This window comes from Physella acuta, unplaced genomic scaffold (assembly GCF_028476545.2).
Source record: "Physella acuta isolate Inbredline_101_S28 unplaced genomic scaffold, ASM2847654v3 ptg002298l, whole genome shotgun sequence".
NCBI classification, from domain to species: Eukaryota; Metazoa; Mollusca; class Gastropoda; family Physidae; genus Physella; species Physella acuta.
In genome coordinates this window covers 2,501-22,500 of record NW_026733796.1, presented here as the reverse complement: position 1 = coordinate 22,500, position 20,000 = coordinate 2,501, and the positions used below count along the sequence as shown (strand labels likewise).

At 36.5% G+C, this 20,000-nt stretch overlaps 3 protein-coding genes across 3 annotated transcripts in view; 1 reads left to right on the top strand and 2 right to left on the bottom strand.

The window, feature by feature from the left end:
• LOC131932863 (pyroglutamylated RF-amide peptide receptor) overlaps positions 1 to 6,579 on the top strand; it is a 14,162-nt gene extending 7,583 nt beyond the window's left edge. Inside the window, exons 2-7 of the mRNA XM_059289771.1 lie at positions 657 to 780; positions 1,859 to 2,061; positions 2,284 to 2,437; positions 4,463 to 4,623; positions 5,056 to 5,241; positions 6,465 to 6,579. Of these exons, the coding sequence (XP_059145754.1) occupies positions 657 to 780; positions 1,859 to 2,061; positions 2,284 to 2,437; positions 4,463 to 4,623; positions 5,056 to 5,241; positions 6,465 to 6,564 (928 nt within the window). The 3' untranslated portion in view covers positions 6,565 to 6,579. The remainder of the gene's footprint in view (positions 1 to 656; positions 781 to 1,858; positions 2,062 to 2,283; positions 2,438 to 4,462; positions 4,624 to 5,055; positions 5,242 to 6,464) is intronic.
• A 6,525-nt stretch (positions 6,580 to 13,104) lies between these two features.
• Positions 13,105 to 18,769, bottom strand: LOC131932862 (uncharacterized). Its single transcript, XM_059289770.1, has 3 exons — positions 18,655 to 18,769; positions 15,139 to 15,285; positions 13,105 to 14,369 (listed from the first exon to the last, which is right to left on the bottom strand). The coding sequence occupies exons 1-3, from the start codon at positions 18,767 to 18,769 to the stop codon at positions 13,105 to 13,107; spliced, it is 1,527 nt and encodes a 508-aa protein (XP_059145753.1).
• A 751-nt stretch (positions 18,770 to 19,520) lies between these two features.
• The window catches only part of LOC131932864 (RWD domain-containing protein 1-like), an 830-nt gene continuing 350 nt past the window's right edge, over positions 19,521 to 20,000 (bottom strand). Inside the window, exon 1 of the mRNA XM_059289772.1 lies at positions 19,521 to 20,000. This exon is cut by the window's right edge and continues 350 nt beyond it. Coding sequence (XP_059145755.1) covers positions 19,619 to 20,000 — 382 coding nt within the window. The 3' untranslated portion in view covers positions 19,521 to 19,618.

Genomic DNA, 20,000 nt, shown 5'->3' with positions numbered 1-20,000 from the left:
CAAATAACGATTGTTCGTGACCCGATGCTGGTATTTTGGTTATTACATCACGTGAACAATTTAAATAGATTTATTTTTATAAGACCACATTTATTTTTGAGCTACAAAACTCGTGGCCCCTAGCTGCGGCCTACTCAGCCCACACCCCTAAATCCGCCACTGGATGTAAGTGTATGTTCTCATGCTGGTTCTATCTTTTAATGCGGGTTCGTTTTTTTCTCTACAAAACTTTTTTTATGCCTCTCTCCAATCGTGTTGATTTTCAATGCTTCTCTCTAGATAGTTTTTTATGCCTCTCTCTAGATGGTTTTCTATGCCTCTCTCTAAAAGGTTTTCTATGCCTCTCTCTAGATGGTTTTTTATGCCTCTCTCTAGATGGTTTTTTATGCCTCTCACCAATCTATTGGGCTTTGTAGACTTTTATATTTACGTGATTGTGGTTCCCGTATTTTTAGTTCAGCACAATTAAACTAAATCTTATATGAGTGTGTTTTTTAAAGTTCGACCTAACAAAATATCTTGAATACAATAATATCATTTCATCATTAAGTTTTCTTATAATTGTGCCCTTGATTGTATTGGCGATTGCCGTTGCCTTATGATTGTATCTGGTATGTTTGACATTGCCTTATGATTGTATCTGGTATGTTTAACAGAGTGATTGCCGTTGCCTTACCTCTGAAAGCCAGGACCATCTGCACGATGCGACACGCTAAACTGATGGTGGTCATCGTCTGGTGCTTGTCCTTCCTGCTGGCCATCCCTACAGCAGTCAGCGTGGTGAGTTGTAATACTTTAGCACCAGCTACAGCAACCCTTACAATACACCCTACAGTACACCCTATAGCACACCCTACAGCACACCCTACAGCATCCCTACAGCAGTCAGCGTGGTGAGTTGTAGTAGTTTAGCATCCACTACAGCACACCCTACAACATCCCTACAGCACACCCTACAACATCCCTACAGCACACCCTACAACATCCCTACAGCACACCCTACATCATCCCTACAGCACACCCTACATCATCCCTACAGCACACCCTACAACATCCCTACAGCACACACTACATCATCCCTACAGCACACCCTACATCATCCCTACAGCACACCCTACATCATCCCTACAGCACACCCTACATCATCCCTACAGCACACCCTACATCATCCCTACAGCACACCCTACATCATCCCTACAGCACACCCTACATCATCCCTACAGCACACCCTACAACATCCCTACAGCACACCCTACATCATCCCTACAGCACACCCTACAACATCCCTACAGCACACCCTACAACATCCCTACAGCACACCCTACATCATCCCTACAGCACACTCTACATCATCCCTACAGCACACCCTACATCATCCCTACAGCACACCCTACATCATCCCTACAGCACACCCTACATCATCCCTACAGCACACCCTACAACATCCCTACAGCACACCCTACATCATCCCTACAGCACACCCTACATCATCCCTACAGCACACCCTACAACATCCCTACAGCACACCCTACATCATCCCTACAGCACACCCTACAACATCCCTACAGCACACCCTACAACATCCCTACAGCACACCCTACAACATCCCTACAGCAGTCAGCGTGGTGAGTTTTAGTAGTTTAGCACCCACTACAGCACAACCTACTGACCCCCAACAGCACACCCTACAGCACACCACACAGCACACAATACATCACACAATACTGCACACCATACAGCACGCTAATCTCTGATTTCCGATACCATTTAAACATGAACAAATAAACATTCCATGCCCCCCACCCCGCATATCTCTGATGTCCTATACCACTGTAACATTCAACATGCACCATTCCAGAAACACATCGAGGTGGGGGAGAGGTTCAAGGCGTTCTGGTGCGTCAAAGAGTTCTCCAGCTTCCAGTTCCAAGCCTTCTACGAGCTGTACATGCTGGTGCTGCTATTTGTGGTGCCCATGTGCGTCATGATCGTGACCTACACCATCATCGGGGTCAAGGTCTGGAGGTTCACGGACATGAGGGCGGACATGAGACAAGGGAGGTGAGTAGACACGTCAACGGGAAACTTTCGAAAACATTTTCTCAATATATTCAATACCTGTTATCCTTTATAATATTAAATTAAATTAATTATTATATTAAATAAAATTAACTCCAAGGCTATTATGTTGTGTTTTTTTACTTGTTGATTTTATTTATATTACTGCTTTAAATACATTTATGGAGCTGATTTTTTTATATTTTTAAAATGAACCTTTTTCAGAGTGATCGCCCCTACATCGAAAGAACGCATCCATCAAAGCATGAGCAACCCAGAGAGTTGTCTCCTCTCACCACATTCGAACGGCGAGGGGAGACCATCTGTGCGCATTGAAAGGAAGAAAGATTTACAAGAAGACACTAAGACCACGAAACAGGTGCGATACAAACAACGTGTTGATAACAGAAAATGACTGATAACTGAATAGAGAAATGACTTTATTAGTTCTGATGCAGACTTTAACCCAAAACCTTTTTTTCTTGTCTGCCTTTTATAATATTTATAATTTTTTTTAAAAAAATAACTTTTGATATTCTATATATTCGATATTCGATAATAGTGATTCTTAACCTTTCAACAGTTTCATATGCATGCATTCACCGTATCCTTCATAATATTTTTATCATCCGCACTGGCAAAATCTGATCGTGAGTCATATGAATCGAGTGTGTGTCTTGACCTCTGCTGAACCCCTGAGACTGTCTTACCGAACCCCCGGGGTTCGATCGAACCCAGGTTAAGAACCATTGTTCTATAACAAATATTTTCTTTTTATCTGGCGAAGACATTTGTTCTTTTTTTTTTTTTTGTTGTTATTTTAAACTTGGCTATGGACATCCCAAAAAATTGGTTTATTTTTTAACCAGTTAAAAACTACCACTGAAATACCTTATAGATTATAAGCGATTAACAGTAAAATATCACATTTTTAATTTAATACCTTGTACAAATGTGTACTGCACGCAAAACAAGGCGTACACTGTGTTCTCAGTTTGATAGAATGGGAAATAACTCAGACTTTCACTAAATAACATTACATTTTCCTTCCCTTGTCATACGAAATTTTTATTTTTTCCCTGATAAAAAATACATTTAAAATTATATCATAGTAAAACAAAAAGTTAGAAAAAAAATAAAGCCTTAATTTCTAAAACATGTCTAGATTATAGAAAATCTCCCAATTAATGTCGGGTACTAGTTAATGCTGTGTACGCTAAAGCTGAATCAATAAATTTGGAATCATTGGCTACAAATAGGTCGTTTAATTAATGTTTTATAATACATGCACATGCAATGCTGGTGTTATTGCTGATGGTGTGGATCATTCAACACCCTCTAGTGTGCGGTGTAGTTATTTCAATCTAGTTTGCGCCATTACTATATGCGGAGGGCGATAAATTACACCTAAGCTTTATTCTTAGGGGTCATCTATAAATGAATTCACGTTTTTTTGGACGAGTTTTACCTCTCCTCCCCTCCGTCACACATCGTCACAAAAAGCAAGACCCCCCCCCCCCCACTAAAATGACGTCACACAGCCTACAACCCTCCTTAAATGCATGAGTGTGACGTCACACCATCTGAACCCCCCCTCCCCCTCATTACACACCGTCACAAAATTACGGAACCCCCCTCACCCCCCCCCCCTACGTGTGTGACGTCATTTATGGACGACATCTTATATCTGATGCCAAAGCTTTGCGATTGGGTCTTGTAGCATTTTATAATGTCAGTATCTAGTTGGTATTTGTGCTGATTACTGTGGTTTTAGCATTTAGCTGTTTGTTGCGGCCCGGTTAAAAGATTTTACATTCCTAGTTTGTGTTGATTCGCGATGTTAGCTATGTTAGCTATGTTAAAACCTTACGATCCTGTTGATCTAGTTGGTGTTGATACTTTATATTAAAACCTTACATTCCTGTTGATCTAGTTGATGTTGATACTCTATGTTAAAACCTTACATTCCTGTTGATCTAGTTGATGTTGATACTCTATGTTAAAACCTTACATTCCTGTTGATCTAGTTGGTGTTGATACTCTATAAAAAAAACCTTACATTCCTGTTGATCTAGTTGATGTTGATACTCTATGTTAAAACCTTACATTCCTGTTGATCTAGTTAATGTTGATACTCTATGTTAAAACCTTACATTCCTGTTGATCTTGTTGATGTTGATACTCTATGTTAAAACCTTACATTCCTGTTGATCTAGTTAATGTTGATACTCTATGTTAAAACCTTACATTCCTGTTGATCTAGTTAATGTTGATACTCTATGTTAAAACCTTACATTCCTGTTGATCTAGTTAATGTTGATACTCTATGTTAAAACCTTACATTCCTGTTGATCTAGTTGGTGTTGATACTTTATATTAAAACCTTACATTCCTGTTGATCTAGTTGGTGCTGATGCTCATTATCGTGGTTGTCCTCTTCGCCCTGTGCTGGGGTCCTATCCTGATCAACAATGTCCTTGTGGCCTTCAGACACCTGCCTGAGCTGCACTACGGTCACCTTAAACACCTGCGGGCCGCCTTCAACCTGATGTCTTACTTCAACAGGTAAGTTTTGTCTTACTGGCGGCTCCTAGACGGCTCATGGGTTTTAGTTCTTACTCTTTATTTTCACATTTTTAATTAAGGTCTGTAAAACTAAAGAGCTAATATAAAACTATGATATATATATATATATATATATATATATATATATATATATATATATATATATATATATATATATATATATATATATATATATATATATATATATATATGTACATATATATATATATTTGTATCGTGTGTCAAATATTTAACAAAAATAAATAAAAATGACAGAAGTTTTAATAAACCCAAAAAATAACCACACTTTACGTGTGTATGAAAAGAAAGCTTGTCTATTCATTTTTATTTGCATTTCTTATTTTCCATAATACTGTTTGTACAATTTTATAAACCAAAAGCAGCTCTGTTATCTTCACTTTATTTCCTTAGCTGCATCAACCCCATCGTCTACGCTTTCATGTCGAAGAACTTCCGGCAGTCTTTTAAATTCGCCATCTGCGCATGTCTGAAAGGGAAGGCGTTTGTCCGAGCCTACAGGTTCAGTGTGTCCATCGCTAGCACCAGGACCTCTACGATATCTAACGGACACTTACGTCGTGGGATCTCGGCCCACAGGTAGGCCCACCATTGTTACATGTTACAGACGGAGTGGCCCGCCTTCGTTACATGTCATTGAAAGCGCCCATCATTGTTTTGTTATGTCTTTGAAAGGGCCCATTATTGTTTTGTTATATGTCATTGAAAGGGCCCATCATTGTTTTGTTATATGTCATTGAAAGGGCCCATCATTGTTTTGTTATATGTCATTGAAAGGGCCCATCATTGTTTTGTTATATGTCTTTGAAAGGGCCCATCATTGTTTTGTTATATGTCATTGAAAGGGCCCATCATTGTTTTGTTATATGTCATTGAAAGGGCCCATCATTGTTTTGTTATATATCTTTAAAAGGGCCCATCATTGTTTTGTTATATGTCTTTGAAAGGGCCCATCATTGTTTTGTTATATGTCATTGAAAGGGCCCATCATTGTTTTGTTATATATCTTTAAAAGGGCCCATCATTGTTTTGTTATATGTCTTTGAAAGGGCCCATCATTATTTTGTTATATGTCATTGAAAGGGCCCATCATTTTTTTGTTATATATCTTTAAAAGGGCCCATCATTGTTTTGTTATATATCTTTAAAAGGACCCATCATTGTTTTGTTATATGTCTTTGAAAGGGCCCATCATTATTTTGTTATACGTCATAGATAGGGCCCATCATTGTTTTGTTACACTTCATAGACAAGTAAAGAAACCTCTTTAGACCTAACGATTCATTAGGCAGATGAAGTAGAGTCCATATGTTTCTTGACCTCGGCATATGAAGGAAAGGTGTGGTCGGCACTTTGCCCAGCCGCCTTAACTTTTCCTAACATGAGTTAGGGGCATTCTAATTACCCGGATTCAACCTCAAGACCTTCGGGTTAGCAGCCTAGCGCTCTATCTCTTAGACCACGCCGTCCCATCATAGACAGCATGGCCCTCTATTATTACATGTCTGTGTCAGTATTAGGACACACTGACTTTATAATCTCAGGTTCTAGCTGCAAATTTAATGGTCTCTGGAACTTTATTAAGTACAAAGATATATTAATCAGCTGACATTGTCTCAATCTTTGTTAACTTGCTGACCTTTTGTCACGAACATTAGTTAATTAGCTGACCTTTGTTTCGACCATTTGTTTACTAAGTGAACTTTGTCACGCCCTTTCTTTAATTAGCTGACCTTTGTCACTACCATCTGTCAACTAGCTGACCATTAATTAATTAACTAATTAATTAATTTTGTCTCCAGGGACAAGAGCAGCAGTAGCGGAAATGAGAACACACACACGCACGTGGTCACTGATGACGACATCGTGGAAATGAGGTCAATGACCCACCCTTTGGTTTAACAACCCCACTGACACCCACACACCACCCACACACCATATACCCCCACCCCCACCCCACTGACACCCACACACCATACACCCCCACCCCCACCCCACTAACACCCACACACCATACCCCCCCCCACACCCACCCCATGCCACATAATTGTTTTAAATTACGAATATTTAAATGTCAGTTACAAAAGTAAAAAAAAAAGAGTTTGTTCAACTCTGAGTAATGTAACAACTGTTGTAAACCAATTTCAACCCTTGACAAAAATGAAGTTTAATAAAACATTTTACTTGGACTATGTAAATATCATGTAAATATCATATAACTATCATGTAAATATTCACAGCAAATTATACTCATGAGAAAGCTACTTGCGATTCTTCACATCAGAAACCACTTAATGTTTTTAGCCTAAGTAGTAAGAAAAAGGAGAAAAACAAACTGTTTATTGTTAATTTTTGTACTTAACTCTACACTTAAGAAATCTATTTGTGATAGTTGATATCAAACCCTCTACAAATATTTATTTAATTAAAGATGCCATTAAAAAAATATGTTAAAAAGTGTTGGAAAATGTAGGCTAATAAATTGTATGTGGTCCTACACACTTGATATTAAAATTAACACCGACATTTATACATTTATAAAAGAAATCTCCTTTTTAATTAATAAATTATTACCTTATTTATGAAACTATTTAAGTTTGAAAATAATTAATAATAACTACGACTGTTGGCAATTTTTATCATCGCAATATTCTATTTTTAATTTTTGAATGTTTGTGTGACGAAGGTCCCGTTTTAAAACATTATTCGACCATGTTATAAATCATTCGACCCCCTTATAAAACATCATTCGAATACCATATAAATCAATATTCGACTATCTTATAAATCATTCAACCATCTTATAACATAATTCAGCCATTATTCATTTTGTTATCAAATGTACAAAAACATTTCACTTTAAACCATCACCCATATCATTCCATGTAAATTTGTGCACATATTATTTCGCAATGTGTATTTCATGGTTCGCATTATACCCAAATTATTCCATGTAAATTTGTTCATCTTACATCTCAATATGTATTCCCTGTTTGGCTTTCTCTTTATCGGCCCTACAAACATTGTCCTTCTTCGTCTTCAGGAGTTTCTTTCATGCATAATCTCCGGGGGCTGGAGGCGCCCCCCTGCCCCCACCCCTCCGCTCCTCCCTCCCCTCGAAACAAGTTCACAGTGTCCGCCCCTCCCCAACTTAGATTAAATAGACGAAAATATATAATTAAATAGAAAATACATTGTTTCACTTGTATTATGTTCCCTCTCCGGATATTTTAAGAGCCCCGGAGAAAAATGTCTGAAAGAAACATCGTCATAGGGATGCACATATTTTGTCTGATCATTGGATACACACATATTGTATGTACATTGGATCCACATATTTTGTTGTTTCAATAATGTTTTCTCATGTACGATGAATAAATGTAATTGTTATTGCAAAATCTGTTACCTTAACACCTAACCATAATTACACATACCTTTAAAATACCTTTGTCGAACGGCCACAAAGCAAATAAAATATTTGTTCCATTAAAAATATAATGGCAAAATTATATATATATATATATATATATATATATATATATATATATATATATATATATATATATATATATATATATATATATACATAATATATATATATATATATATATATATATATATATATATATATATATATATATATATATATATATATATATATATATATATATATATATATATATATATATATATTCCCCTCTTAGACCTAACGATCTATAGGTATGAAGGGATGGTGTGGTCACACGATGACCAGCCGCCTTTACTTTCATCTAGCGCCCGACCACGCCATCCCATGCATATTTATAAATCTGTCCATATTATATGTAAGTCAAGCCATCAAGTATCATTTTTGCCTCCATTTTCAATCATAATATTGACGAAATAGGTTTGATTTAAACTTAATTCAAATTAGAATTCACAGTTTAGTTAAGATGTATTCTTTTAAATATGCACACACGTTTAACAATATATATATATATATATATATATATATATATATATATATATATATATATATATATATTATGTATACAATAAAAATTATTTTTGAATTTACAGTGTGAATAGTTTGTACACAATTTCATGTTACATCTACGAATGCTTAAAATTATACTGGGCGTTTTGAGCAGAATAAAGTTGCAATTGCATTAAATAAACTCTATTTAAATTATTCTGTCTTGCTCATTGTATCGGATGTGTCAAATATTTGTGTTGTGAGTTCGATCTATTTTCATACTATAATCGGTGCAGGTATTACATACTCATACGTGCGTGAACACTCGCGCATACATAAATCCACCATCACACGTATTATATAAACATACATATAAACGCGTCTTATTCTTATGTTTTTCAAGATTTGCTTAAATTGTTATAACATTTTTTGTGTACGTTTTGATATATTGCGCTCAAGTCGTATATTGGAATGGAAGATCGTTCTTTATGTTTAGCCAAGTCTAGCAATCAACATATATATATATATATATATATAATATAATATAATATAATATAATATAATATAATATAATATAATATTATATATATATATATATATATATATATATATATATATATATATATATATATATATATATATACATGATTTTAAAGGGCCGTAAATTGCGTGCATTGAAATGATGCATAGTTATCGAACCTTCATGATTTACAAAGTTTCCTTGTTACTATTATTACGTATTACAGCTTGCTTTATTATTACTGCAAACTTTGAGTTAGTTCAAGTGGTAGTAGCTTATTATTTATTGTAATTAGTCTAATTAGGGTAGAGATGTGGCTTAGACCTTCTTTCTTGTTCAATTATATTTTACTGATTATAATCAGTTGCTATTGTTTGGACAAATTTTCTCTCTCTAGTTGAAGCAATGATCGATAAAGAAGCACACATTTTAGCAATGAATGCATTTACTAAAGTAAGCAATTTAAAAAGAAGTTCTGTGCATTTTAAATATTTTCTAAACTTTTTTTAAATAAAATAATTGTTTTAGTTAGTAATGACTAATTAATTACTTAAGACCATACAATACAGATCGTTCGACTGAATGCTTTTTCTCAACTAACAATCAGAACAGAATTCACCGGAATGTGGAAATAAACACAGGTAATGTGCTAAAGAAGTCGTTGTATACAAGGGGAGTAACTTTATTGCAGTGTTTCTTCTAGACTTTTTACTCCGGGGGGGGGGGGGGGGGCATTTGAAAGTTTCGGGGGGTGAGGGCGGTAGACTTTCTTCAGGGGGGGTGGACACTGTTAAATGTATATATTTTCTATATAAACTCCATTTCTTTTGGGGGGGGGGCGGTAGACTTTCTTCGGGGGTTTCTTCGGGGGACGGACACTGTTAAATGTATATATTTTCTATTTAAATTCCATTTCGTTCAAGCGGGGGGGGGGGGGGGGGTAGATGCCTGGAAGAAACTCTGCTTTATCGTCTCAAACAATCCAGCGCGATTGCTTCTTCCATAAAGGGAGAGTATTCTTAATCATTTACAATGTTTATAATCGGAAAGCACTGAGGAGGATTTTACATTTTTGTTATTTCCCATTAAGTGTTTTATATTACTCAAGGGAAACAACAATAATAAATTATTTAATTGGTAAAATAAAATAAAACTGCGTAACTAGTCGAATAATATACATGAACATGTGTAGTTGTAAACACATTACTATTTATTAATAATCATTATATATTAATAAATGTCTATGAATGAGCTGTTTTTAAAATAACATTATATAATTTTAATATATATTAAGCATACGAAGGGTTTTCGTATTTAATATATTTTTTGTATAAAAACTTAAATCTGATTTGCATTGCTATTCACATGCACGTTGTAATTGGTAGACCGAATTAAATAATTGTTATGGCTGTTTATTTACTTATTTTATTTTTGTAATTCCCTGTGTGATTTTGCTTCATACAACATATTTCCTACTTGCTTATTCCATTTTCATTTTCAATTTTGGAGTGGCGGAGTTACCTCGAAATATAATCAAGGAAACCTAATGCCCTATGACTGAGCCTGTAGCTGGAATTACAGCTATCCCAGATAAACAGAATGCTAGATATTTCCATGGAGTGCTTGCTAGCCCATCTCAGTCACCATATGAAGGTGGCTTATTCAAATTGGAGCTCTTTCTTCCTGAAGAATACACCACGTCAGTACCAAAAGTCCGATTTATGACAAAAATATCACCTAAAATTGACAAATTAGGAAGAATATGTCTAGGTATACTTAAAGGTAAATGGTGTCCAGTGTTGCAAATCCGAACAGTTTTACTTTCCATTCAGGATTTATTGAGTGCTCTTAATCCAGATGATCCTTTAGATAATAGTGTGGCTGAGCATATATATATGAATATATATATATATATATATATATATATATATATATATATATATATATATATATCCATATATATATATATATATATATATATATATATATATATATATATATATATATATATATATATATATATATAATATAGTAAAACATGTGGTATTATTATTTACAACCTGTTTAAATTACAGTGCAGTATGCTTCATTCTATTTTCCTGTACTCTAGTGAGTAACAAGAACAATACGAGATAATAGAACAAAGAAGTCCACTCACAGATGTGAATATGATGAAAAATACTACCTAGAGCGGAATATGATTACCGATTTGACACACAAAAAAATGAAACCGAAAAGTAAAAACAAAATTGCTGAACATTATAAACAGTTCCCAGAGTGGATTAAAAAAAACATGGTCATAATCCAGAAAATCAATTGCGTTGTGGTATTTGCTATATCAGGATCAGCACATAAACAAAGAAAATGATGATGATGATGAAGATGTTGATGATGATGTTTATAATGATGATGATGATGATGAAGATGAGGAGGATGATGATGATGATGATGATGATGATGATGATGGTGATGATGATGATAATGATGATGATGATGATGGTGATGATGATGGTGATGATGATGATAATGATGACGATGATGATGATGATGATGATAATGAACACTATCTTAGTCATACATTTAAAAAAATGAAAAGAAAAATCTTGTTTGAAATTTTTGTATTGTATAAAAATGGACAATTGTTGTTTTTTTTTAAATCATGTACATTAAAGTGACAAACATTGGAAATAACATAATCCAAACATGCAGAAATTTACTAGCTCTATAAGTGTTTTAAACAAAATATCTATTCTTCATCACCAAAACGCAGAAAGGATTGGACGATTGTGGCCAGATAAATATTTAAACATCGTGTAAAATGTATTGTTACTTGTGATCTTTGTCTTTGGTTTAAATGCAATGCGTGGGAAAAATAAAAAAAAAAACAAGTGAAGCTATAATTTTTTTAAAGTAAGAATAGACAAGAATTGTGAAAAATAGTTGACTCTTTTTAGCTAGCCGTACCCACTTTTTCCAAATGCGACGATGAAGATTACATTAAACTTAAAACCCTATGGATTAGGGTTAGTATTAGAAAATAATACTAATACTAACTTTCGACAAGCGGTGAATGTATGAGCTGAGCCAGGTTTAAGATTAGGTTTGGTGTTGAGATATCGCTCTCATAAGAATATGTAAATATTCGACGCTTACCTAGACGTTTCTATTCGAATCCAAGGATTTTAAGTTTGTATTTCAAATATCAATGCAGTATTAACATGTAAGTAAAATATCGGTACTAATATATATATATATATATATATATATATATATATATATATATATATATATATATATATATATATATATATACGTATTGTATATATATAAACAAAATCGTTTCTATTCGAATACACGGGTTTTATGATAAGTGTGTAGTTCAAATATTCACGCTGTATTAATATCTAAGTACCGTAATCGACAAGTAGATTAACATTTTCAAGTGAAGTGCGTGGATTTACATTTGTGCTTGGCACTATCTATCGAATAAATGAAAAAAAAGTTCCAGTGAGGTTTATGCAATAAGACATCAAAAACTTGTATAGCTTTTGGGCGAAAACTACAATCCGCTTATTACCGTCCTGAATTTGAGGAGACGCTAACAATATCATTGCATAGTCAATATGGATACTATTTTTATACATAGTATCGCTAATCGCCAATGACGACGAGTACTAATTATGCTCTAGATGAATCCGTAGAGGGTTAGGCTTGGTGTTAAAATATCGATACTGTACCAATATTCGTATCGTAATCAAACAAGACCAACAGTTTCAAGAATAATCCTTGATATAACACCAGTGTTCGGTGCTAAAATATCAATACTGTACAAATATATACGTATTGCAATCAACAAGTATTGAACAGTTTCAATATGAATCCATGGATTTAGGATTAGACTTGGTGATATAATATCGATTTGAATTTGTAAGAATCGTAACCTTGTAATCAGTAGCGTCAAATAGTTTCAAGAAGAATCCTTGGATTTCTTTCTTTCTGATTTCTCCCGATCTGTCCGCACCGAGTATACACTAACATCGGGAGAAAAATAATCGCGCGAATATGACGCATGCGCACTCCGTACATCTGACCACTTAGTCGCTGACTCGACCGTTTTATTGGATACTTGGGATGTTGAGTTCTGGCTTTTGGCTGCAGAAATATGGCTGGGTGCCCTGGAATGCCGACTGGACGCCACCGATCTGACCGAGGATGTTTCCTCGTGTATTGGGGGTTCCGTTAGTTTAGAGGCACTGCTTGGCTTTGTGCTTCGGGATGGTTCATTGGGGGTAGGCCTGGTTTCCAGTTTTGGGTCCCGGGATTGTTGATATTGTTTAAAGGTGTTGTCCGATTTTGGGTCCCGTTGTTGATTTTGTTTAGAGGTTTTGTCCGGATTAGCCCCTCGCGCTAGTTCTTTGAGGGTTGGCTTACCACCCGCTTTCGCGTTCCGGGATGTTTGCTTGAAGTTGTTGTCCGGTTTCTGAATTTCCGTTGTCCGTGTCGACATCCCACTGGCTGATGACTCCGCGCCAGACACAAGGGAATGACTCGCGTGTCTTGATGACGCAACGGAACCAACGACTGATGACGTCTTCACGGATTTGATTGACGTCCTTCTGGAACTGGCGACAGACGCCTGGCCTTTCTGACGCGACGCGGCTCTCCCGGCGTCTTGTGACGCAGCATCTTCAGTAGAAACCTGGATCTTTGTGTCCGATTCCTTATGCAATGACTCAAGCGACTGTGCCTTCTTCTTCCAGAATAGCGCATTCTGCTTCCATTTTTTTGTTTTCATCTTCGCCGCGTAGTGGTCGAAATACTTCCCTTTAGTCATCTTACCTTTTGACTTGTCGCTTAGCTTTCTTTTCAAATGTTTGGGGGAAGGTTCTACCGAAACTAGTTGTCGCTCATTTTCTATAACGTCCTTAATTTCCAGCGGGCGAGTTTTGTTTGTCGTTCTGACCACGTTCGTAGGTCTGTTGGTTAACGTTACCGTAAAGTCAAGCCTCGGAGCTTTCGGTGGGTGATCCACGTCACTTCCGGCGTAGTCTTCTTCATCGCTCCCGTCGTTATCCCTGTGATGTCGCTGTTTACTCCGTCGTTTATGTCCTCTATGATGCCTGTCTTTTCTTTTGGATTTCCTTATGTGTGGGTGGCCTTCATCGACAGAACTCTCTCGACTCTCGAAGTAATCTTCATCCATGTGGTTTGACTTACGATGAATCTGCTGCGCTGTGAATTAAATAAACGGTAAAAGCAATTAAATATAAACTTTGTTTTTTTACTGCCGCATGTAGACAGTTTTTATCGCCCTTAAATAGTACCCTCTATTCCTGTTGTGCCATCTTTATCTATACCAGTGCGTTATTACTTCCCTCTACCCTTCAAAACTACCCCAAGCACCTCTAATACAACTATTAAATATTACCCCAGGTCATTTTTCCTCCCACCACCTCTAATAACCTATACATTCCATTGGATCCCAACCATTTATAGTTACCCACTTTTCTTATAAATCCTTCACACACAAAATAAAATTGTTCATCGATCCCCGCTTATAGATTACCCTTTTTACCCCATACTCTTCACACCAATATATATTACCCTCTTTTTCTCTAATTCCTCTACAGTAAGAAATTACCCTCCGCTGCTCTACTCCACCTACCCTTACCCTGTTTTCTCATTCATCCGTCTACACTCATAATTACCATTTCCGTATCCCACCCCTTACCCTTATTGGTTACCCTTTTTTCTCAACCCTCCCCACAACCTACTCTCCAGGTTCTTCCAGGCATCTCTTCGGGGGGGGGGGGGGTGTGCTTTTAGACTTTTAAGGGGGTGCTCTGTCACCCCCCCCCCCCCCGATCGAAATGGAATTTATATAGAAAACATAATTTTACCAGTGTCCGCCCCCCCCCCCCCCTTGGAAAATAATAACCGCCCCCCCCCCCCCCGGAGAAAAAGGTAAGAAATACTACTACTCTCCCAACCTCTCTCTTACCTGCCTCCTCCTCCACCACTGAGGCGCCCTCCCTCTGCTTGTAGATGTGCCAGTAGGCGGCGTACACGATGACGGCGGCGACGACAAAGTAGTAGAGGGTGGCCAGGGTGTAGATCACAGAGGTTGTACTCACACCTGGTCTGTCTTCTGTACAGATTTAGTGGTAGTTGGTAGTTAGTCGGTTTGGTGTGGCTGGCAGTTGGTAGTTAGTCGGTTTAGTGTGGCTGGTAGTTGGTAGTTAGTCGGTTTAGTGGGGCTGGTAGTAAGTCGGTTTAGTGTGGCTGGTAGTTGGTAGTTAGTTGGTTAAGTGTGGTTGGTAGTTGGTCGGTTTAGTGGGGCTGGTAGTAAGTCGGTTTAGTGTGGCTGGTAGTTGGTAGTTAGTTGGTTTAGTGTGGTTGGTAGTTGGTCGGTTTAGTGGGGCTGGTAGTAAGTCGGTTTAGTGTGGCTGGTAGTTGGTAGTTAGTCGGTTTAGTGGGGCTGGTAGTTGGTAGTTAGTCGGTTTAGTGGGGCTGGTAGTTGGTAGTTAGTTGGTTTAGTGGGGCTGGTAGTTGGTAGTTAGTTGGTTTAGTGTGGCTGGTAGTTGGTAGTTAGTCGGTTTATTGTGGTTAGTAGTTAGTCGGTTTAGTGTGGCTGGTAGTTGGTAGTTAGTTGGTTTAGTGTGGCTGGTAGTTGGTAGTTAGTCGGTTTAGTGGGGCTGGTAGTTGGTAGTTAGTTGGTTTAGTGGGGCTGGTAGTTGGTAGTTAGTTGGTTTAGTGGGGCTGGTAGTTGGTAGTTAGTCGGTTTATTGTGGTTAGTAGTTAGTCGGTTTAGTGTGGCTGGTAGTTGGTAGTTAGTTGGTTTAGTGTGGCTGGTAGTTGGTAGTTAGTCGGTTTATTGTGGTTAGTAGTTAGTCGGTTTAGTGTGGCTGGTAGTTGGTAGTTAGTCGATTTAGTGTGGCTGGTAGTTGGTAGTTAGTCGGTTTAGTGTGGCTTGTACTTAATGAATTTAGTGTGGTTGGTAGTTGGTAGTTAGTCGGTTTGGTGTGGCTGGCAGTTGGTAGTTAGTCGGTTTAGTGTGGCTGGTAGTTGGTAGTTAGTCGGTTTAGTGGGGCTGGTAGTAAGTCGGTTTAGTGTGGCTGGTAGTTGGTAGTTAGTTGGTTAAGTGTGGTTGGTAGTTGGTCGGTTTAGTGGGGCTGGTAGTAAGTCGGTTTAGTGTGGCTGGTAGTTGGTAGTTAGTTGGTTTAGTGTGGTTGGTAGTTGGTCGGTTTAGTGGGGCTGGTAGTAAGTCGGTTTAGTGTGGCTGGTAGTTGGTAGTTAGTCGGTTTAGTGGGGCTGGTAGTTGGTAGTTAGTCGGTTTAGTGGGGCTGGTAGTTGGTAGTTAGTTGGTTTAGTGGGGCTGGTAGTTGGTAGTTAGTTGGTTTAGTGTGGCTGGTAGTTGGTAGTTAGTCGGTTTATTGTGGTTAGTAGTTAGTCGGTTTAGTGTGGCTGGTAGTTGGTAGTTAGTTGGTTTAGTGTGGCTGGTAGTTGGTAGTTAGTCGGTTTAGTGGGGCTGGTAGTTGGTAGTTAGTTGGTTTAGTGGGGCTGGTAGTTGGTAGTTAGTTGGTTTAGTGGGGCTGGTAGTTGGTAGTTAGTCGGTTTATTGTGGTTAGTAGTTAGTCGGTTTAGTGTGGCTGGTAGTTGGTAGTTAGTTGGTTTAGTGTGGCTGGTAGTTGGTAGTTAGTCGGTTTATTGTGGTTAGTAGTTAGTCGGTTTAGTGTGGCTGGTAGTTGGTAGTTAGTCGATTTAGTGTGGCTGGTAGTTGGTAGTTAGTCGGTTTAGTGTGGCTTGTACTTAATGAATTTAGTGTGGTTGGTAGTTGGTAGTTAGTCGGTTTAGAGTGGCTGGTAGTTAGTAGTTAGTCGGTAGTTGGTAGCTAGTCGGTTTAGTATGGCTTGTAGTTAGTAGATTTAGTGTGGCTGGTAGTTAGCTGGTTTAGTGTGGCTGGTAGTTGGTAGTTAGTTGGTTTAGAGTTGCTCTTAAAATCGAATAAAAATTCCGACTTCTCTACATATTTATCGTGTGAACTATTATATGAACCATTTTAGTTTGTTTTTATTTTAGACACAATATAACATGAAAGTCAAACTTTCAAACATGCATTTGTGTATTGCTAAATCAACATTATTTCAGGTAGAAAAGGTCGAGTGTCACCCGGTGCGGCACCTAATTTTGTCACCCCCCCCCCCCCCTTTTTTTTTTTTGATGGGACTTGCCAAATTTGCTCTTAAAGGTCTATTTAATTCGAATTAATAATTTATTAAACTAGAATATTTTTTTTCTTTATATATATTGCTATTTTTTTTTGCCTTGGTGTCACCCCCTAAATGGTGTCACCCGGTGCGGTCCCCCCCCCCCCTCTCGTTTCGCCTCTAGGTAGACGTAAAGATTGTTAGAACAACCATGAAAACCAGGTATCTCCTACCAACAGTTCTATACCTTCCCAATCTCATTGGGATGTCAACTTTTCAGATAAATCTTAAACTTACTCATGAGGCAGCGAAAACCGGAGAAACTAGACACGCAGCCGAATGTACAGTCGCCGTTGTCTTTGTGACACACGCTGTAAGCACAGTTAGATCCACACTCTCAGATAAAAGATAAGGAAAAAAGTAAATAATCATCAACTTTACTCTCAGATAAAAGATAAGAAAAAAAGTAAAAAATCATCAACTTTACTCTCAGATAAAAGATAAGAAAAAAAATTAAAAAATCATTAACTTTACTCTCAGATAAAAGATAAGAAAAAAAATTAAAATAATCTACTTTACACTCACAGATAAAAGATAACAAAAAAAAGTAAAAAATCATTAACTTTACTCTCAGAAAAAAAAGATAAGAATTTTTTTTTAAAAATCATCAACTTTACTCTCAGATAAAAGATAAGAATTTTTTTTTAAAAAATCATCAACTTTACTCTCAGATAAAAGATAAGAAAAATAAAATCATCAACTTTACACTCTCAGATAAAAGATAAGAAAAGTAAAAAAATCATCAACTTTACCCGTCAGATAAAAGATAAATAAAAAAGGGAAAAAATCATCAACTTTACTCTCTGATAAAAGATAAGAAAAAAAGTAAAAAAAATCGTCAACTTCACACTCTCAGATAAAAGATAAGAAAAAAAGAAAAAAATCATTAATTTTTTTCTCTCCGATAAAAGAATAGAAAATTTTCAAAAAACATCAACTTTACTCTCAGATAAAAGATAAGAAAAAAAATAAAGCATCATCAATTTTACACTCATATATAAAATTAAAAAATCGTCAACCTTTTATGCTCAGATGAAAAAAATAAGAAAAATATGTGTGTATTTGTGTGTGTTTGTTTCCGTGTGTTACTATTTGTGAATGCGCTAGTGCCTGTGTGTCTGTGTGTTAGTGTCTGTGTATGTTAGTGTATGTTTATGTAAGTGTATGTCAGTGTATTTGTATCTTAGTGTCTGTATGTTAGTGTATGTGTATGTTAGTGCCTGTATGTTGGTGCCTGCCTCTGCCCTTACTTTTCTCGCACTGCGTGCCGTAGAACCCGAGCTGACACGCACTCAGACAAAACCCATCCGTCATCCGGCAATCTGTCAAGTTTAAACATTCGCCGCACTCTGCAACAGAAGACATTGTTGTCAGACACACGCAAAAATAAATAAATAAATAAATAAAAACAGGCTAACTTTACTCCACCTACTAAATTGACATCCATTTGGCGTTTAAATGTTAACCTGAAAAAAATTTGCAAAGATGACGGTAAAAATTGGCATTAATGTAAATTCAAAATAATCATTAGAATATGATTTTTTTTAATTGAAGGACAAATATTATTTACAATGATGTCTTCGTTTAGTTGTGGGGCTAAGGTAATTTAAATGCATTAATGGTGTTAGCATTTTATAGTGACAAGTGTCCTTATTTTATGTTGTCCCTCTTTTTTTTCAAGTTTCAATGGTTCGAATTTTAATGTATTTTCAATACTTCCAAAATTTGCTTATTAGATGCACAGAATAAATACAATAAAGTACATTTTAAAATACTGCACTAAATAATAACAAGCATTAAAAAAACAAAAATCAGGCATCACCTGACACTTAAGCATTTCTTTACATTTGGAACTCAACTTTTGATTTTACTAGTACTAGGTTCAGTACTTTCAAAAAAATAATATCTTAAATAAAGTAACATGTTTTAACTCATATAATTTATAAGCATGTAATATTTTGTCATTTACATCCGGTTCAAACAGAAATAGCCTTAATATATTGAATAATTAAAGAAAAAAAACAATAGTGAAATTAAATTTAATTTCCCATTGAATGGTAGTAGCCTATCATGTTTCAATCATTCATAAAATACCAAATACCTATGATAACACACAATTTTCAATATCTCACAAAAACACCCAAATATTTTTACACCATTTATTCCTCCAGATTTAAAATAGTAAAATCACATAGACTAGGCAATAAATTTGAGTCAGTCATCATCATCTCCTGGTTTGTAATCCGGATCATCATCGTCATCATCATCATCTTCTAAGTCTAGTTCTCCCATATCGTCAAATAACGATTCATCCACTTCCAGTGTGTCTCCCTCTGCTTGCAAAAATTTAACATCAGAGTTATAAAGAGACTGATCAGCCATAAACAGTTCTTTAACTGTTGGTTTTTTAGATGAACCATCTGAAAGGCCTTTTAACCTTCTCATCTCAGCCCTTTCTGCATCAAACTTTGATTTCCAAGCCATAAATGACTCAACATTGACTCTTGTACCCTCAAAGCGTTTTCTTTCAGCCTCTTCATCTGACTTCTTTTTTCTTTCAGCTGCTTCTTCTTCATCTTTGGCTGCTTGTTCCATC

Excerpts from the sequence above, each read along its gene's own strand:
- LOC131932862 (XM_059289770.1), bottom strand. The coding sequence starts at position 18,769 with ATGTCTTCTGTTGCAGAGTGCGGCGAATGTTTAAACTTGACAGATTGC. Across the intron at positions 15,286-18,654 it reads CGGCACGCAGTGCGAGAAAA|AAGACAGACCAGGTGTGAGT; the intron begins GTAAGGGCAGAG and ends AAATCTGTACAG. Across the intron at positions 14,370-15,138 it reads AGTGGTGGAGGAGGAGGCAG|CGCAGCAGATTCATCGTAAG; the intron begins GTAAGAGAGAGG and ends TTTAATTCACAG.